This window comes from Branchiostoma belcheri, unplaced genomic scaffold (assembly GCF_001625305.1).
Source record: "Branchiostoma belcheri isolate BF01 breed outbred unplaced genomic scaffold, Haploidv18h27 scaffold8, whole genome shotgun sequence".
Classification (NCBI taxonomy): Eukaryota; Metazoa; Chordata; class Leptocardii; order Amphioxiformes; family Branchiostomatidae; genus Branchiostoma; species Branchiostoma belcheri.
The window spans coordinates 4,900,588-4,916,254 of NW_017804464.1; the positions used below are offsets into that span (position 1 = coordinate 4,900,588).

General features: G+C 42.4%; 1 protein-coding gene across 1 annotated transcript in view; it reads left to right on the top strand.

Annotated features, from left to right (window-relative positions):
- The window catches only part of LOC109486109 (ribonucleoprotein PTB-binding 1-like), a 48,089-nt gene extending 32,724 nt beyond the window's left edge, over positions 1 to 15,365 (top strand). Inside the window, 15 exon segments of the mRNA XM_019789798.1 lie at positions 4,510 to 4,979; positions 5,522 to 5,713; positions 6,323 to 6,476; positions 6,883 to 6,998; positions 7,743 to 7,886; positions 8,338 to 8,727; positions 9,099 to 9,246; positions 9,637 to 9,890; positions 10,297 to 10,449; positions 10,795 to 10,875; positions 11,221 to 11,403; positions 12,063 to 12,206; positions 12,650 to 12,835; positions 13,836 to 13,865; positions 14,678 to 15,365. Coding sequence (XP_019645357.1) covers positions 4,510 to 4,979; positions 5,522 to 5,713; positions 6,323 to 6,476; positions 6,883 to 6,998; positions 7,743 to 7,886; positions 8,338 to 8,727; positions 9,099 to 9,246; positions 9,637 to 9,890; positions 10,297 to 10,449; positions 10,795 to 10,875; positions 11,221 to 11,403; positions 12,063 to 12,206; positions 12,650 to 12,835; positions 13,836 to 13,865; positions 14,678 to 14,815 — 2,783 coding nt within the window. The 3' untranslated portion in view covers positions 14,816 to 15,365.
- The last annotated feature ends 302 nt before the right edge of the window (positions 15,366 to 15,667 follow it).

Sequence of the window (15,667 nt, forward strand, 5' to 3'; positions counted from 1 at the left end):
TACAGGAAAATATCATGTAGCCCAAATTGTAAAGAACATTTTTATGATACCTCAAATTTACATTGTACATGTATTACTAGAATTACTAGAGTGGTTTTATTATATGTTAGCCACACCAATTTAATTTGTTGGTTCTCGGATTCACCTCTTCATTTTTTTTGATTTGCAAAAAAAAAAAAATTCTGGTTCTGAATCAACTGAAAAATGCTCATATTTTGCCCCCAACAGTTGAGGAAAGTCCTTTTCTTGCTAGTTGTTACAGTTTTTCCATCTAGCAATGCAAGTTCAAAATTCATTGTTTGAATATTAGCCCAGCCTTTTGTGTTGACTTTATGGCTCCTTTCGTAACATTTGGGGCTAAAATAGGATGCCAAGACCTGTTTTTTTCACCCTATCGCTTCATATTTTTTATAAAAAAATCCGAGAAACAACGAATTAAATTGGTGTGGCCTTAGTCTATGTTTTTTTTCAAAGTATTGTACAAATCGACCGTGAACTAGAAACCTGGCAAAGATTTCATTTTTGCCCCCCACTGCAAAATCAAATCTCTGTAAAAATAAATGAATTTACCGTATCCCCCTCCCACATGCATATTTGTATATGATGTCATTCTCAGTGCCTATAACTCTCATGCTCAAATAGTATATTTCATTACAAGTTGCCTGAATGCCAGAATGATTCTTGTAATCTCATTTTAATATCCCTGGTTTCCTCTGAAAACTACATAGGTAAAGAAATGAGTCACTGCAGCCAAATGTTAACGTTGACGTAACGTTCTATGAATGTCGGAGGGCACATTGTCCTGTGGTTTGTACAGGTTTATCAAGTTACATGTAGACTTCAAATATGCAAAATGTGAAAGCAAATGTTGTTTGCCTTTGCCATGGCACAGGGTAGAATTTAGGGGAAATTTTGAGCAACTGTAATAACATCGACAAATTTGTAATGAAGTCCTAATTTGTGTAATCAATGGGAAATTGCTGTAATTTCATGGTAGTAACTGCTGGGAATTTAATACTTGCTGCAGTTGGAAGTTAAACGAAGTTGAACATCAAGGAACATAATGTATTCAAATCATTGCCTCATTTGCATAATTTATGAGGAAATGCTAGAATAGCCTTTTTTGTCAAGATAATATAAGGCTGTCTTTAGGTGGAGAATATGATCAACTGATATAATCCATGCAAAGGAGGCTCTTATTTGTGAAATCAATGAGTAAAAATGTAATAATGCGCCCTTTAACATCATTTGGCGAAGGTATGAGGTCGTGGAACTCTAGTTACCTTCGCCAAGAAGGTTATATTATTTAAACTGTAGTGGTTGCCATTATAGTTCACTGCTAGCATTATGCTTGGAAGTCACCAGAATTTTCTTTTCTAGACATGACCTTGAAAATCCAGCTCAGGGCTGATCCAAAACACATGTACATGCCTGCTCCTGTCACTCTGTGTTTTTCTGTACACCTCCAGTTGGCAAAGTTCAAGTAGAAGGTTACCCTTGCTCCTGTATATTATTTGTTAGAAAGAAAAGGAGGTTAATGGCAATGTTCTCTTATTTCTAATCCAAAATTTGAACTCCTGCCAACCTTTCAACAGCTTGTCTGTTGTGTTCCTCTGCCATCGCATGATGAAGTAAAATTACTTTATTTGCAAGTTTGTTGCTTGAAGGCTTAATAATTGCAAGTGTGTATAAGGCCACAGTCACCAATTTAATTTCTTGGTTAACGGATTTTTTCTAGAAAAATAATGGAGCGGGCGGGCGAAAAATAAAAAATAAAAACAGGCCTAGACATCCTGTTATGGCCCAAAATGGTACGATAGGAGCCATTAAGTCAACACACCAGGCTGGTTCAAAATTTAAACATTGAATTTTGAACATTTAATGATACCACTGTAGTGAAAGATGGAATAACTGTAACAACTAGGATGAAAAGGGCTGTTTTAAACTGTTCAGGGCAAAATCTGAGCATTTTGCAGTTGATTCTGAATTTTTATTTTTATTTGCAAATCAGAAAAAAATGAAGCGGGCGAATCCGTTAACTAAGAAATTAAATTGGTGTGGCCTAATATACAAATGTATCTCTACCAATGGTATATTTTCCCCCCAAGTCAATATGTATATACTATTAGTGTGTTAAATTAAATACATAGGCCACACCAATTTAATTTGTTGGTTCTGAATCAACTAAAAAATGCTCATATTTTGCCCCCAACAGTTGAGGAAAGTCCTTTTCTTCCTTGTTACAGTTTCCCCATCTATCAATGCAGTGGTTTGATTAAAAGTTCAAAATTCATATCAACCCAGCCTTTTGTGTTGACTTCATGGCTCCTTTTGTAGAATTTGGGGCTATAATAGGATGCCTAGATCTGTTTTTTTTTTTTTTCGCGCTGTCACTTCATATTTTTTCTGAACCCCAAAACCTTCACATATGGAGATAATGAATGTACATAACAAGAAGTGACATTATAGTAAATTCATGTAAATTTACAAACCTGAGAAAAGTTACATGTATTATATAAAAGAATGAATTAAGTTTTGGGCTTTTCCTTGGGCCACACCAATTTAATTTCTTGGTTAACGGATTTACCCGCTTCATTTTTTTCTGATTTGCCAAAAAAAATAAGAATTCATAATCAACTGCAAAATGCTCATATTTTGCCCTGAACAGTTGACAACAGTTGTTATAGTTGTTACAGTTATTCCATATTTCATTAAAAGTTCCAAATTCATTGTTTAAATTTTGAACCAGCCTGGTGTGTTAACTTCATGGCTCCTATCGTACCATTTTGGGCCATAATAGGCTGCCTAGGCCTGTTGTTTTTTTTTCGGCCGCCCGCTCCATTATTTTTGTAGAAAAATCTGTTAACCAAGAAATTAAATTGGTGTGGCCTTGTGTTGACATGATTGAAAGATAGTTGACCTGACAGCCGTAGGGAATGGAAGTTCTCTCAATAATTGGTCCTGACGGAAATCAAAGGTTGAAAAGTTCAAGGAAGTTTACAGGGAATAAAAATGGATTTTCCTGCAGCTGTCACCTCTGACACGTGGTAGCCTTGGTGAAGATTGGGGGCACATATGTATGTTATATATCAGGTCTGGAAAACAATATACAATATATATTTGTGTACAATGCAGCGTGCAAAATACCTGCTTGCCCAGTTGTCCCGTGCAACCAAATTTTACTTGGGGCAACCTATTTTTGAACCTAGGTATAGCCCAGTGTGCTACCTGAATTTTAAGAATCCCCCCCCCCCCAACCAAAAAAAATCATGCCCACAGTATCCGGCAGATGCTTTTTAATTTTAGGTATCTAAGAAGATAGCGACTTCTCACAGACTCTGGCAGGCAAGCTGGACCCTCTATGGCTAGCCAACTCCTCTGGCCAATGATGTTCCCCTTATAGCTTAGCCGGTTTCTACTATTTATTCAGCCTGCAAAGGAGTCTGGTATTTCTGACACAGCCCCATTACAATATGTGGTTTTGCCTGAATCTGTTTGCAGCTGATTTCTCATTGGTAATGTTGTCTTAGTTGCTGAAAATGCTGTACATAGCTGATGTACTAGTATATATACTGTAACTGCCCCTATTGGCACAGCATGACTGGTATTTCATATATAGTAGGTTAGATTCATAATTGCACCTTGATAAGCTCTGAGAGATAATTTCCAGAGTGCCCGTTTTGTCCCCAATAATTCTGCATATTTCCCAGCGACCAGTATGACATATGAGGCCAGAAAAGCTGATTTATTTATGGAAGTTAATTGATTTATCCTGTTGGGAAATGGATTTAAGGGTCCCATCTCCATTGGTAATTGCCAGATCGTCCTATCGGATGGACAAATTGAAGCAATTTTAGGGAAATAGACCTGTTGATATCTTGTCTGTTCATCATGATTGGGCTTTAGGTTGGCCTAAGCCCTTGGGAACAAAACATGAGCAATTACGCCCTCTGGTGGCATTCGTTCAAATTGCAGGACAAACTTTTGCCCAATTCATCCGCTATATAGAAAGATATTTAACTCAGCATAGTCTACCAGCGAAAATTGGTACTCAAATGCAAGAAATGGCTTTTGAATTTGAGAGGGTCAAGATTTCAAAAGGATTGTTGTACCTGAGCTCAACATTGTGGTGTTAAAGTAAGTTGAACAAATTGAGAATAAGGGATGATGAAAAAATTCAGACTGGAGTATCGTTTTTCAGTATCAGTATATCCGGTATAACCGCCCTTCGGCGTAACACACCAGCTTCGCAGGCACGCGGCGCGACGGCAGCTGGCTATATCACACCGACGACTTGTTACACTCAATCTTTGCACATGTAATTGCAGGAGTTGTTTAAAGCTTTCTAGTGATGATGCCCCAACTGTGCTTGGTGGCAACGAGTTCCAGTCTACGAAATACGAGTTTTTGAATCACCTCGATTCTTGGTTGATAACCCTGATATTTGAAGGCATGACTGTTTCAGTATCAGTTTTTCATTTCTGAATTCCATTTTCTTCTCACCCACAGCCCAAGTGACGGTACAAAATGGCGACCAGGCGGGCACAGCCATCCTCAAGCTTCACCATTCCTCCTACAAGGACCGCCAGATCTCCGTCACGCTGGCGCCCAACGACTCTCTCCTCTGCATCGCCAACCTCCCCCAGCTGTACGCCCTGGAACAACTCCAGGAGCTGGCCAGACCCTTCGGCATCCTCGAACGCTGCTTCTTACTGCGCAGCGACAGAACTGGACTCAGTAAGGGCTACGGGTTCGTGGAATACACCAAGAAGGAGTCTGCGCTGCAGGCTAAGATCCAGCTGACAGGCAGGAGGATAGGGACCAGAATTCTCTGCTGTGACATCATGGACCCCGGACTCTTGACTCACGACAGTCTCCATTCCAAGTGCTTATTGGTGGAAAAACTCCCCATGGACTTCCGAGACACCAGCCAGCTCAGTAGGATATTTAGTCAACTGTACCCACCCATGTTTTGCCAGGTTAGTGGCTCTACTTGTCTTTGAGTTCACAGTTGCAAAACAATTTAAACTAGAAAGGTAACATTTGCAAAGCAAATGCATTAATGTATACCATCCATACGGTCTGCTCTGTTAATTCTTACTCAAATTCATTCATATATATATGGTCAGACAAGAGTATAAGTCCCTCCTACTGTAAAATTGCAACATTATGTAACCAACACCAGTTACCATGGTATGAGACATCAACAAATCAGGTCATTGGCCAGGTCAGAAGTCGGTGTACATGTTTGGAATGGAAGAAGAGGAAATGTAGCAAAAACAATATGTTAAATTTCCTTCAGTAAACATAAAGATAGTACCATAGCAGCTTGAAAGTACTTTCAGTGTTTGTACAAATCATTAAGAAACAAAGTTGAACTGTGATTTGCAAGTTTAACACAAAAATTGGACTGTCCAGGTCCAGTCTTTGTCAAGGAATGCGCAATCCACTATTCCTGTGACGTCACTTTTAAACTGGGTAAGTTTGAAATCTCTGATTTCTTATTTTTGCCTTGTCGTAGATTTCCGTGGGACCAAACGGCCAGTCGCGAGGGTTTGCGGTGCTTGAGTACGAGGTTCCAGAACAAGCGGAGATTGTGCAACAGGAGACCAACGGTCATCCCTTACAGGACGTCCACCTCAGGGTGTCCTTCTGTCCACCTGGACACAACGGGCCGGGCCTGATGTCCGTCATGGCCACTGCCCTCAGCTCGGTGAGGGTGTGTTGTACTGACCACATTGTAATAGTGCAAAGCACTTTTTAAGCAACTGCTCGTTTAGCTAAACAAGAGCTGATGAATCTACTGGCAGAGATTCTGTTTGGAGTTTCTGTCTATAGAAACTCTGATCAGGACTCAGTAGCAGAAGGGATGAAGTCCATTGCTATACTATAACATAAAAGCTAAATATCTTTTAATGCTAGCATGAAAGTTCATCTGAGTTTGTAAAATACATGAAGAAAATTAAACTGTTCTCCAACTCAATAAAGAAATTAACTTACCAGAAATTCCCGACTGAATCACTCAGTCTTGATAGTCACTCTGAAGCTGATAAAGACTTTCTGGTGAGTTAATTTTTTTTTTGAGTTGGAGAACAGTTAAATTTTCTTCATCTTTTAATGTTGAACAGTACGTGACTGTACTGATTTAGAACATGAATGGCAGATTGTACCAGCAAGAGACTGCGATCTGGATCTCTTAGTGACCCGCAGAGAATCCACCATATCTCTACCTTCTACCAGATCGGAGTCTCTACCCTGACATATAAATGACTTGTGTACCTGCTATAACAGTTCACACATGTTATCCTTGCCTTTTTTCCAGGTTGGTCCAGGTAAGAACGGCCTTCTCCCCGACCCCAACCCAGCGCAGCTGCTCAACACCCCTCCCACGCAGGTGCAGCTGCAGCTGTTAGCCAACCAGCTGCTGGGGCTGCAGAACCCTGCAGGCAAGGATGCAGCAACAGGTGTCAGACATGGTAAGGTTACACACCTCAGGGATCAAATTACATTATTTGGTAAAAGTGCACAGAGAAAAAAAATACTGCCAAAAATTCTTTTTTTGCTTACACAACATAAAGCTTCAGGTTTTCTCCTCTAACCATTATTTGCTTCTTATAGTCTAAGAAGCAAATAATGGTAAATGACCTGGAAAAATTGGTGTCAGATGGAGCTGTAACAGACACCCTGTGATGTTGGATAACATTATGTAGCAAGTGGCAGGACAGTTGGAAGGGCAGGTGACTGTACATATGAATGAGTAAACAGAGCAGTTACTGTAGTTTCAACATGTGGAGGTAAACATAATTTTATGCTCTGTTTTGTTACTTAAAAGCTGTTATTTATTGTAGGTTATTTGATAATGATAGTTGTTTCTATCTGCAGGACTTCTGGGGACTACTCCAGGGCTGCCCATGGGTCTGCCTGGTGTCCACCCCTCTGTCATGGCCACCCTCATCACCCTGAACCAGCAGCTCAACGCTACCAGGGGGGGACCTCAGGTACGCACCAACACAGATCCGGCCTAGTATTAGTAGTATCCAGTCAGGGCTTGTGAGTGCGACGGGTTTGGTCGCACATGTGCCCAGAATTTTGACTGGTGTGACCATATTTGAAATCATGGTAGCACGGTGCGCCAATCAAGACCAACAAGATGTTCTTCGGTTTGTAAGCACTGTGCTTCCCATTTGATTATAATCCCAGGGACCAGTAACAATTATATATACTAATCTAAAGGGTAAAAAATCAACATGATAAATCCCACTGTGCTGGTTGAAAACATTTTCTTGTTTGTTTTAGCTGTGATTTGGTTGGGAAAGTACTTTAAAAAAGTATGATTGGGTAGATACTCGTAGCTTAGAGTAGGTTGATAGCACATGGATGGGGAAAGATTGACTGGCAGAATGTCAGAAGTCAAAAGATCAGACACAGGAAATGGGGTGGATAAGCTTGAGAGTAGGTTGACAACACATGGGTGGGGAAACATTGACTGGCAGAATGTCAGGAAGTTAAAAGATCAGACACAGGAAATGGGGTGAACTTGAAGTTGAAGGTCAGGAAAACCCTTATATTATTAGTACCTCCCAGAAGTCTGGATTGCCCTATTTCTTGTTTGTCAGATTTTTAAACTGAGATTAAAGTGTCAAGACCGTCTCAAGTAAATGTAAAACACCACCACAAACTTTTCAAGATTTACAGTAAATTATTGCCTTTTTTCTGATCAAAAATCTGTCATGTTTGGACAGCCCAACTTGTTCCAGAACCTGCTGAATGCGCCGTTGCTGAATATGCTGCTGCAGTCACAGCCGGGGCTGGGCGCCCAGAACCCACCCATGAATCCACAGGTGCCAAACGGGATGCTATGTCCACAACCACCCGCTCCATCACAGGTAAGGCCGCATAACACAGTATTTACGGCCGAACCCCGTAGTCAAAAGTAGTCCGGGCACGAAGTAGTGCAACACAGTACTTGAGAAAGCTGCTGAGATTCTTTCGTGCAGGATAGCGAGGTGAAGACTATAGTATACTGAATTGTAGAGAAATGCATCGGGTTTAAGACCGTATAATTAGAATTAGGATGTTTGTTCGGCTGGAGTCAATTCGCGCCTGGATCCTGTTATGACCTAGTACTGTGGTTGGCTGCAGTTCACATGACTCCAGCAAAGCGCCAAATAATAGTTTGTTTTTTTTTAGTGGGAAAACGAGCTGGCAAAGATTTTCGCATATTTTGTAGGGTGTATCCTGAACCCAAACATATTGAATTTTTGTAACTTGCTTGTGCACCCTACTATAAATTTTAACGTACTTGATGAAATCTCTGTTTTTTTGTCCCCTTCGCAGCAGCAGATCAGACAAGGCCTGCTGGGGGACGGTCCCACCCCCCTCATGCCCGGGGGGGTGAACAAGTCCTCCGTCAACCCCGCACCCCCCAGCCTGTCCCCCCCTGGAGACAACAAGCCGCTGGACATCCAGGCCACGCTGACAGCACTACTGACAGCACTGGGACAGCAGCAACAGCACCAGGGGAACAGCAACCCCAACCTGTCAGCACTCATCAGCGTCCTGGGACAGCTTCAGAGCTCTGGACAGCTGCAGAACAGCACGCCCAGCCAGACAGCACAGAACAGCACGCAGAAGAACCTGCTGCTGTCCAACACACAGGTCAACCAAGGTCAGGGGACAGACAAACCTGCGCTGTTAGGCCAGGGACCAGGCATGGCAGTACAGGGGGTTAGTAGCTGTTTTACACTTGCCGTTAGGTCAATATTCTACCTTCAAGTAGTGCTGTGTACCTGTTCGCTGGAACTAGTTATGGACTTGTAAAGATATTTAGGACTAAAAATATTTAGAACTAGTTCCACCTTACAGAAAAAAACTCATGTCACATTCCCCTTTTTGTTCTAAACCACCTGAAATCTTCAATAGTAAAAAATTTGTGCTGCATAATGAAGAAAACATGGCCATTTGGCATGGTCAAGTGTCGACCTCCGTAAACTATGTGACCAGTTTTTGTGCTGGGTTCTTTAATGGGTGTAACTAATTAACTTGCAGATATGGTATTGTTACATGTAGGATATATTGTCATTTTATTACCTGTACAGGGACCCAATGCAATACTGAACCTTTTGGGGCAACAGAACCAGGTGCAGTCCCAGCCCTCACCAGTAGGGGTCTCTGCTGGTCTAGTCAATGGCTCTGGAGGCCAAGGTTTGAACACTGTCAACAATGTCAACAACAACAATAATCAAGGTAAGTTTTACCTGTGTCTAACTAATTATGTGACTCATAACAACTTAAAACTTTCCAGAAGTTGGGAATCTTGTTGTAAACAGTAATTTTGATGTGTATGCAATGTACATTGTACTATAATGCTTACCTTTGCATATGGTCTGCTCTCTAAATTCTTACTCAAACACATTCATGTATATGGTCAGACAGGAGTATAAATCCTTCCTACTATAAAATTGCAACATGTTGTAACCCAACACCAGTTACCATGGTGAGAGTTGTCAATAAATCTGGTCATTGGCCAGGTCAGAGGTCAGTGTTTGAAACGGAAGAAGAAGAGGAATGTAGCAAAAACAATATGTTTTCCTTCGGTAAACATAAAAGAATAAATTTTTATCAATCCTTCCCCAGCTGTTGGCCCCCAGATCCCCCCTCCAGGCCAGGCGGGGGGTAAGAAGAAAGGCTCCCTGCTGGGAGACCCCCCCTCCAACCTCAAGTTCAGCTCCAACCCTTACCTGAACCTGGCCTCTGTCCTCCCGAAGGCCTCCATGCTGCAGCCCCCTCCTGGGATGGTGGACAACGGGCCTGCACGAGGCAACCCCGCAACAGCTCCACGGATCGGCCTCCTGGGCGTGGCCCCACCGGGATTCTTACCTTCACAGAACGTAAGACATTTTAGCATGAAAGTTCATCATAGTTCATATGACAAAAAGGGCTTGAGTGGAGTAAAGGAGGCGGTGTACATTCGGGCCAACTGTTCAACACTGAACAGAGACGGGGGGCGACACAGGTTATCTGACATGTACAACCCTCTGTTGCAATCACGTGTTTCTGACGTCACGTCCCGGAAGCTACAGTAGAAGGGGTCGAACGAAAATTTGGTTAAGTCATTCCATGCTTGTGGACAAAATTCTGAACAATTCCTAGAATTCTTGCAAACTGCACACAATACTGTACCATTAGGGTCCTCCCTGAGACGTCGCCAAAAAACACTTCCTGGAGGTTGAAAATCTCCAATTTCTTGGTTCCACATGGAGTGAAAAGTTTCTTCTCCCTCTTTCTTTCTCTCAGCAGCAATCGTCCGCCGCCACATCAGAACAGCCAGCTGCCAGCGCCAGTCAGCAGCCGCCCCAGCAGGCCCCCCTCCCCACCTCCCAGCCGGAGTACAGCCAGAACAGCCACACCTTCCCACAGTACCAGCAGGGATACAGCAGCTACCAGGAGGTACAGATGACATACTGAATGATGGACAGTACAGGGTTTGAAATACTCTCCAAGCTACATATAGGTCGCCCATCAACATTTCAGATTGCTGTCAACCCTGGCTGTTTACTAGTATTTAGAAGGCAAGCTGTAAGCCAGGCCACCTGTAAAGGTATCGCTCACATCCTGTGCTCACATCCAGTGGGAAAGCACAGAGACAAAATCAGCAAGAAATTTACAGTTTGGTAACGAATGAAGCAGAAATTCACAACAACTCTACATATTTGATGGAGGTATGAGGTTGTTCACTTGTACAAATGTAGTTCTCAACTGAAATTTGTGTTTACTTGTGTGTACTACCTACAGCAGTACCAGTCCCAGATGCAGCAGTGGTATCAGTACCAACACAACGATACCTCACAGGCCTTCAACCAGCAGAGCACTGAAGTAAGTGTCCAACTCCATCTCCTCACTACTGCCTAACCCACAACCTGGACATGCAATTCTATGCTAGAAGACAGTGTACATTTGCACGGAAAATCTTAATGGATTATTGATTGATAAAATAATGTAAGAAATTTATCAGTTGCTCTAAAAGTGTCTGATTATTCACAGAAGCTTGCAATACTTGGCAACAGTTACAATGTAATATTGACAGTTGTCCGATGACAGTCTTATCTTATATAATAACAAAGAATGCTTGTCTAGCATTTTCTCATCAATTATGTAGAATTATGACCTGTTGTTTTGCTACATCTTACTGAATTTTGCTGAAATTCTGCTTTTCTACAGTCAAACGACTACTACCAGCAGGCTTACAATGCGTACGTGACCAACAACTTCCCTCAGGAACAACAACAACAACAACAACAGCCTCCCTCGGCTGTCTCCCCACCGCAGACAGGCGCTAACATGCCCAATAACCTGGTACAGGCCGCACAACAGGCATACAGCTATCTCAACAAGTTCATGAAGGTAAATATGGCAATTTTCTGTCACTTTGTTTGTTTGTTTGTTTGAGCCTTTGTTTACTCCAACAAATAAAACCCAATCTCTGCAAACTTCCATACTTCTGTACGCTTGCATGACTCACCTTAGTCAACTATCATACCATCCCTCTATCTCTGGAACCCAAACATACAAACCACCGTAAACCAGAGCCACCCAAATCAATACTTCCGTCCCGAATGTAAAATGTCACGTTTTCCCCCCTCAAAAGCAGCAGAAAGGCCACACCATCCTTATATCTCTGGAACCCAAACATACAAACACCCTAAAACCAGAGCCACCCAAAACAATACTTCCATCCTGGAAGTAAAATGTGTCACGTTTGTCTTCCCACAGAAGCAGCAGGAAGGCAGCGTGCCGACAGCTACCACACCATTCTTCTATCTCTTGAACCCAAACTAACAAACAACCAAAAACCAGAGCCACCCAAAACAATACTTCCATCCCGGAAGTAAAATCCGTCTCATTTGTCTCCCCACAGAAGCAGCAGGAAGGCAGCATGCCGACAGCTACCACATTTGTCTTCTATCTCTGGAACCCAAACATACAAACACTCTAAAACCAGCCCCACCCAAAACAATACTTCCATCCTGGAAGTAAAATGTGTCATGTTTGTCTCCCCACAGAAGCAGCAGGAAGGCAGCGTGCCGACAGCTACCACCGCTCAGCAAGCCCAGCCCCCTCCCCCCGGGACAGACGGGCTGCTGTACCAGCAGTACGCAGCAGCTGGGTTTGGACAGCAGTGGGCGGGGCAATGGACACAGCCACAGGTACAGCTGGCTGTCTAAAACACAGCAACCAGGGTTCTGGCCAGCATACGTCTTTCCAAATTTTGCCTCTCATGACGGACAAAAAAAAATTTCAGGCTGGTTTAATATTAGAGCACTGACAGCAGCATGCAAGTTAGCCCCATTTCCTGTGCCTGACCTTTTGACTTCTCATTGTGCCTGTCAATCTTCTGCCACCCACGTGCTCTCAACCTTCTCTCTCCTGACAAACATAAACATGCTCAGACAACTCACCCAATACTTGTAGCTCTGTCTACTTACTATCTAATAAGTTAATTTTATGGGAGACCCTCCCTCCAACCTCAAGTTCAGCTCCAAACCGAATTTTGCGTCTCGTGACGCACACAAAAAAAATAACTATTGATACTATTTAATAAGTTAATCTGATGGTCACTGAATGACTGAGAAATATTTGTCCTTCACAGAATCTGGACCAGGCTGCACTGCAGCAGTCTCTCCTTGGTACAACTCCCATGATGCAGCAGGGCCTGCTGGCCACGCCGAGTGCCACACAACAAGGACTGCTCGGGGCTTCCCCACCTGGACAGCAGGGGCTGTTGGGAAATCTCCCACCCACGATGGTTCAACCCGCCAAACACAACTTCCCACAGGTACTAATGTCCTGAGTATATACACCAATTCTGTCTGTCAATCACAATTAGCAGTTCAACTAATGAGAGAATGGCAATTAGCAGTTCAACCAATGAGAGAATGGCAGTTATCACTTAGTAGTTTACCCCTAGCAGTTCAACCAATGAGAGAATGGCAATTAGCAGTTCAACCAATGAGAGAATGGCGGCAGTTCAACCAATGAGAGAATGGCAGTTAGCACTTACTAGTTTTCCCAATGAGAGAATGGCAATTAGCAGTTCAACCAATGAGAGAATAGCGGCAGTTCAACCCATGAGAGAATGGCAGTTAGCACTTACTAGTTTTCCCAATGAGAGAATGGCAATTAGCAGTTCAACCAATGAGAGAATGGCGGCAGTTCAACCAATGAGAGAATGGCAGTTAGCACTTACTAGTTTTCCCAATGAGAGAATGGCAATTAGCAGTTCAACCAATGAGAGAATGGCGGCAGTTCAACCAATGAGAGAATGGCAGTTAGCACTTACTAGTTTTCCCAATGAGAGATTGGCAATTCACAGTTCAACCAATAAGAGAGTAGCTGCATGCCCATCAAATATTTGTATGTTTGTCATGCTTTATGTTTTTTATTTTATTTATCATGCATTTCTACATTTTGATGGAGGCTTTGGTCTATTATAGTGTAAGAGTTCACAAACTAACAACTGTTATGTTCTGAATAGAGAGCTACCTTTAGTCTTGTATGTTTTTCTTTGTGTCACCAACGCCATTATGACATTTTGTTTTGAGCTGCTTCTGTATTTCTACTATGTTTCATGCTTTTCACACATTTTGTGACATCTGTCCATCTGCCTGTCTGTGTCTGTTGTTTGTATTGTAATTAGAAATGTATGTCTTTTAAGCATTCTGGTACATTTAGGCAACAGCTGATTTTTTGTTTTCTTTTGTGTTCTGAACTCCAGTGCATTTCTGTTCTTTGCTGATCGTTTTACTTATTGATTGATTTTCATCTTCTATTTTTAGCCCCAACATCCTGCTATGTCCAGAAAGATGGTTAGATACTTTTTGTTCATTTTGTTTGTTTGTTTGTTTCACCACACCCTGCCATGCACTATATGTCTGTAGTTGTCATCACATGCCTGTCTGTGTGTTGTCAGATGATTCACTCCTGCCCTCTAGTGGTGTTATACCAAACTGCAGCTTTGTCATGTTTTTGTGAAATTGCACAATGTAGCCAGACCACCATAGTATACATGTATTATACATGTACATATATAAAGGAGCAGTGCTGTAACAAAAAATGACTTTCCAAGTTCATACTCTATAGCCTATATTTTAGCTACTGAGTCTCTTTCCTCCACTGCAAGCAGCTGACCAAATCTTTGGGAATCAGTTGAATTCAGACCTGTATGTGGAAGAGGAAAGAGACACGTTAACAATAGCTAAAATACTATCATGAAAGTTCATCTGTGTTGGTACATGTAGTTACATGACTTTGTTTAGAGTTAAAACTTTAGATCCAACACAAAAAGTTCTCTCACCTAGAGCTTTTGACCAGTCACTCTGGTCTTCCTCAGTAGACTGACCTAGTGAAGCTTGTCACTTGGCTTCTTTGAAGTGTGACGTCAACACTGGGTCAAAGGTGGATCAAAGAAGCCACGTGACAAGCCTCACTGGGTCAGTCTACTGACGAAGACCAGAGTGACTGGTCGAAAGCTCTCTAGGTGAGAGAACGTTTTGTGGTGGATCTAAAGTTTTATAACTCTAAACAGTAGCTAAAATAGGTTTGGTAACCAGGCTACATACTCTTACTAACTTGACAATCATGCTCAGACTTTGCAATGTTATCACGTTTGTTATAACAGACTCCGGCGCAAAAGCGAAAAGCGCCGCACCTTCTGCCGTCCCCTGAGCCCAGCCCGGAGAGCGGCTACATCGGACAGCACTCGCAGGGCCTCGGCGGGCACTACGCCGACACGTACAGCAAGAAACGACGGTCCTAGACCCGCCGTACGTTCAGCAGCGTTACGTCGAGACTTGGACGATATTCTGGCTACAGCCTGAGACCCAACAAAAGGTCTGGGAACAAAAACTACTTGTGTCTGGCTATAGGGTGGTAACAAAAGAGGAACACGTACACCCACACGTTACTAAACTACCTGGCTTTGAGAGAAAAAAGGGGTCCTGGCTCTCTAGAAAATGAAAAGTTGTGCAAATCTCTACTTCCAAAATTGTAGGTAGTCAGTTAGGAGATTAATCAAATGTGGCGGAATTAGTGCAGTATTGTTGGTTGAGTTTTTTGGCGGCACCTCAGGGGCGGAGGCGTTTTTTATGAGAGAGGTCTTCCAGGTAGATAGAGATGCAGAGCTCTGAGACGGGGGTGCCTCACTAATGCAGTTGAGGTAAAAAGGCTTCATGTTTAATGCCCCGAAGTGGAGTTTCTACAGTCTGCAAAAACGCCAGAGACATTTTGCAGTCCTCACGTGAAATTGGTGCCTGTCAAGAGAATAGAAGGGAATGGCAGAAATTTTCCGCCATTGTGTAGTGTTTTAGCGAAAGGTTTCACAGAAAAATTTGCAACGTTTTTAGGACTTGAGGCTTTTTATACCATTTGTGATGACAAAGTCCTCTTTTCAAACCATGACACCAACTGGAAAAATTTTTAAGATCAAAAAGTTTTACTTGTCGAAGGAAAATTCTGCCATGAAAGATTTTCTGGCTCAAACCCACCTTTTGAAATGATGAGCATTCCTGAAGTCTAAGATTTGAAGTTGTTTTTCTTCTAATTGTTAGTATTAAGATTAGTTATTGCAGATTTTTAGAGATCTAAAGTTCAAAACGTCCTGTCTTCCTGT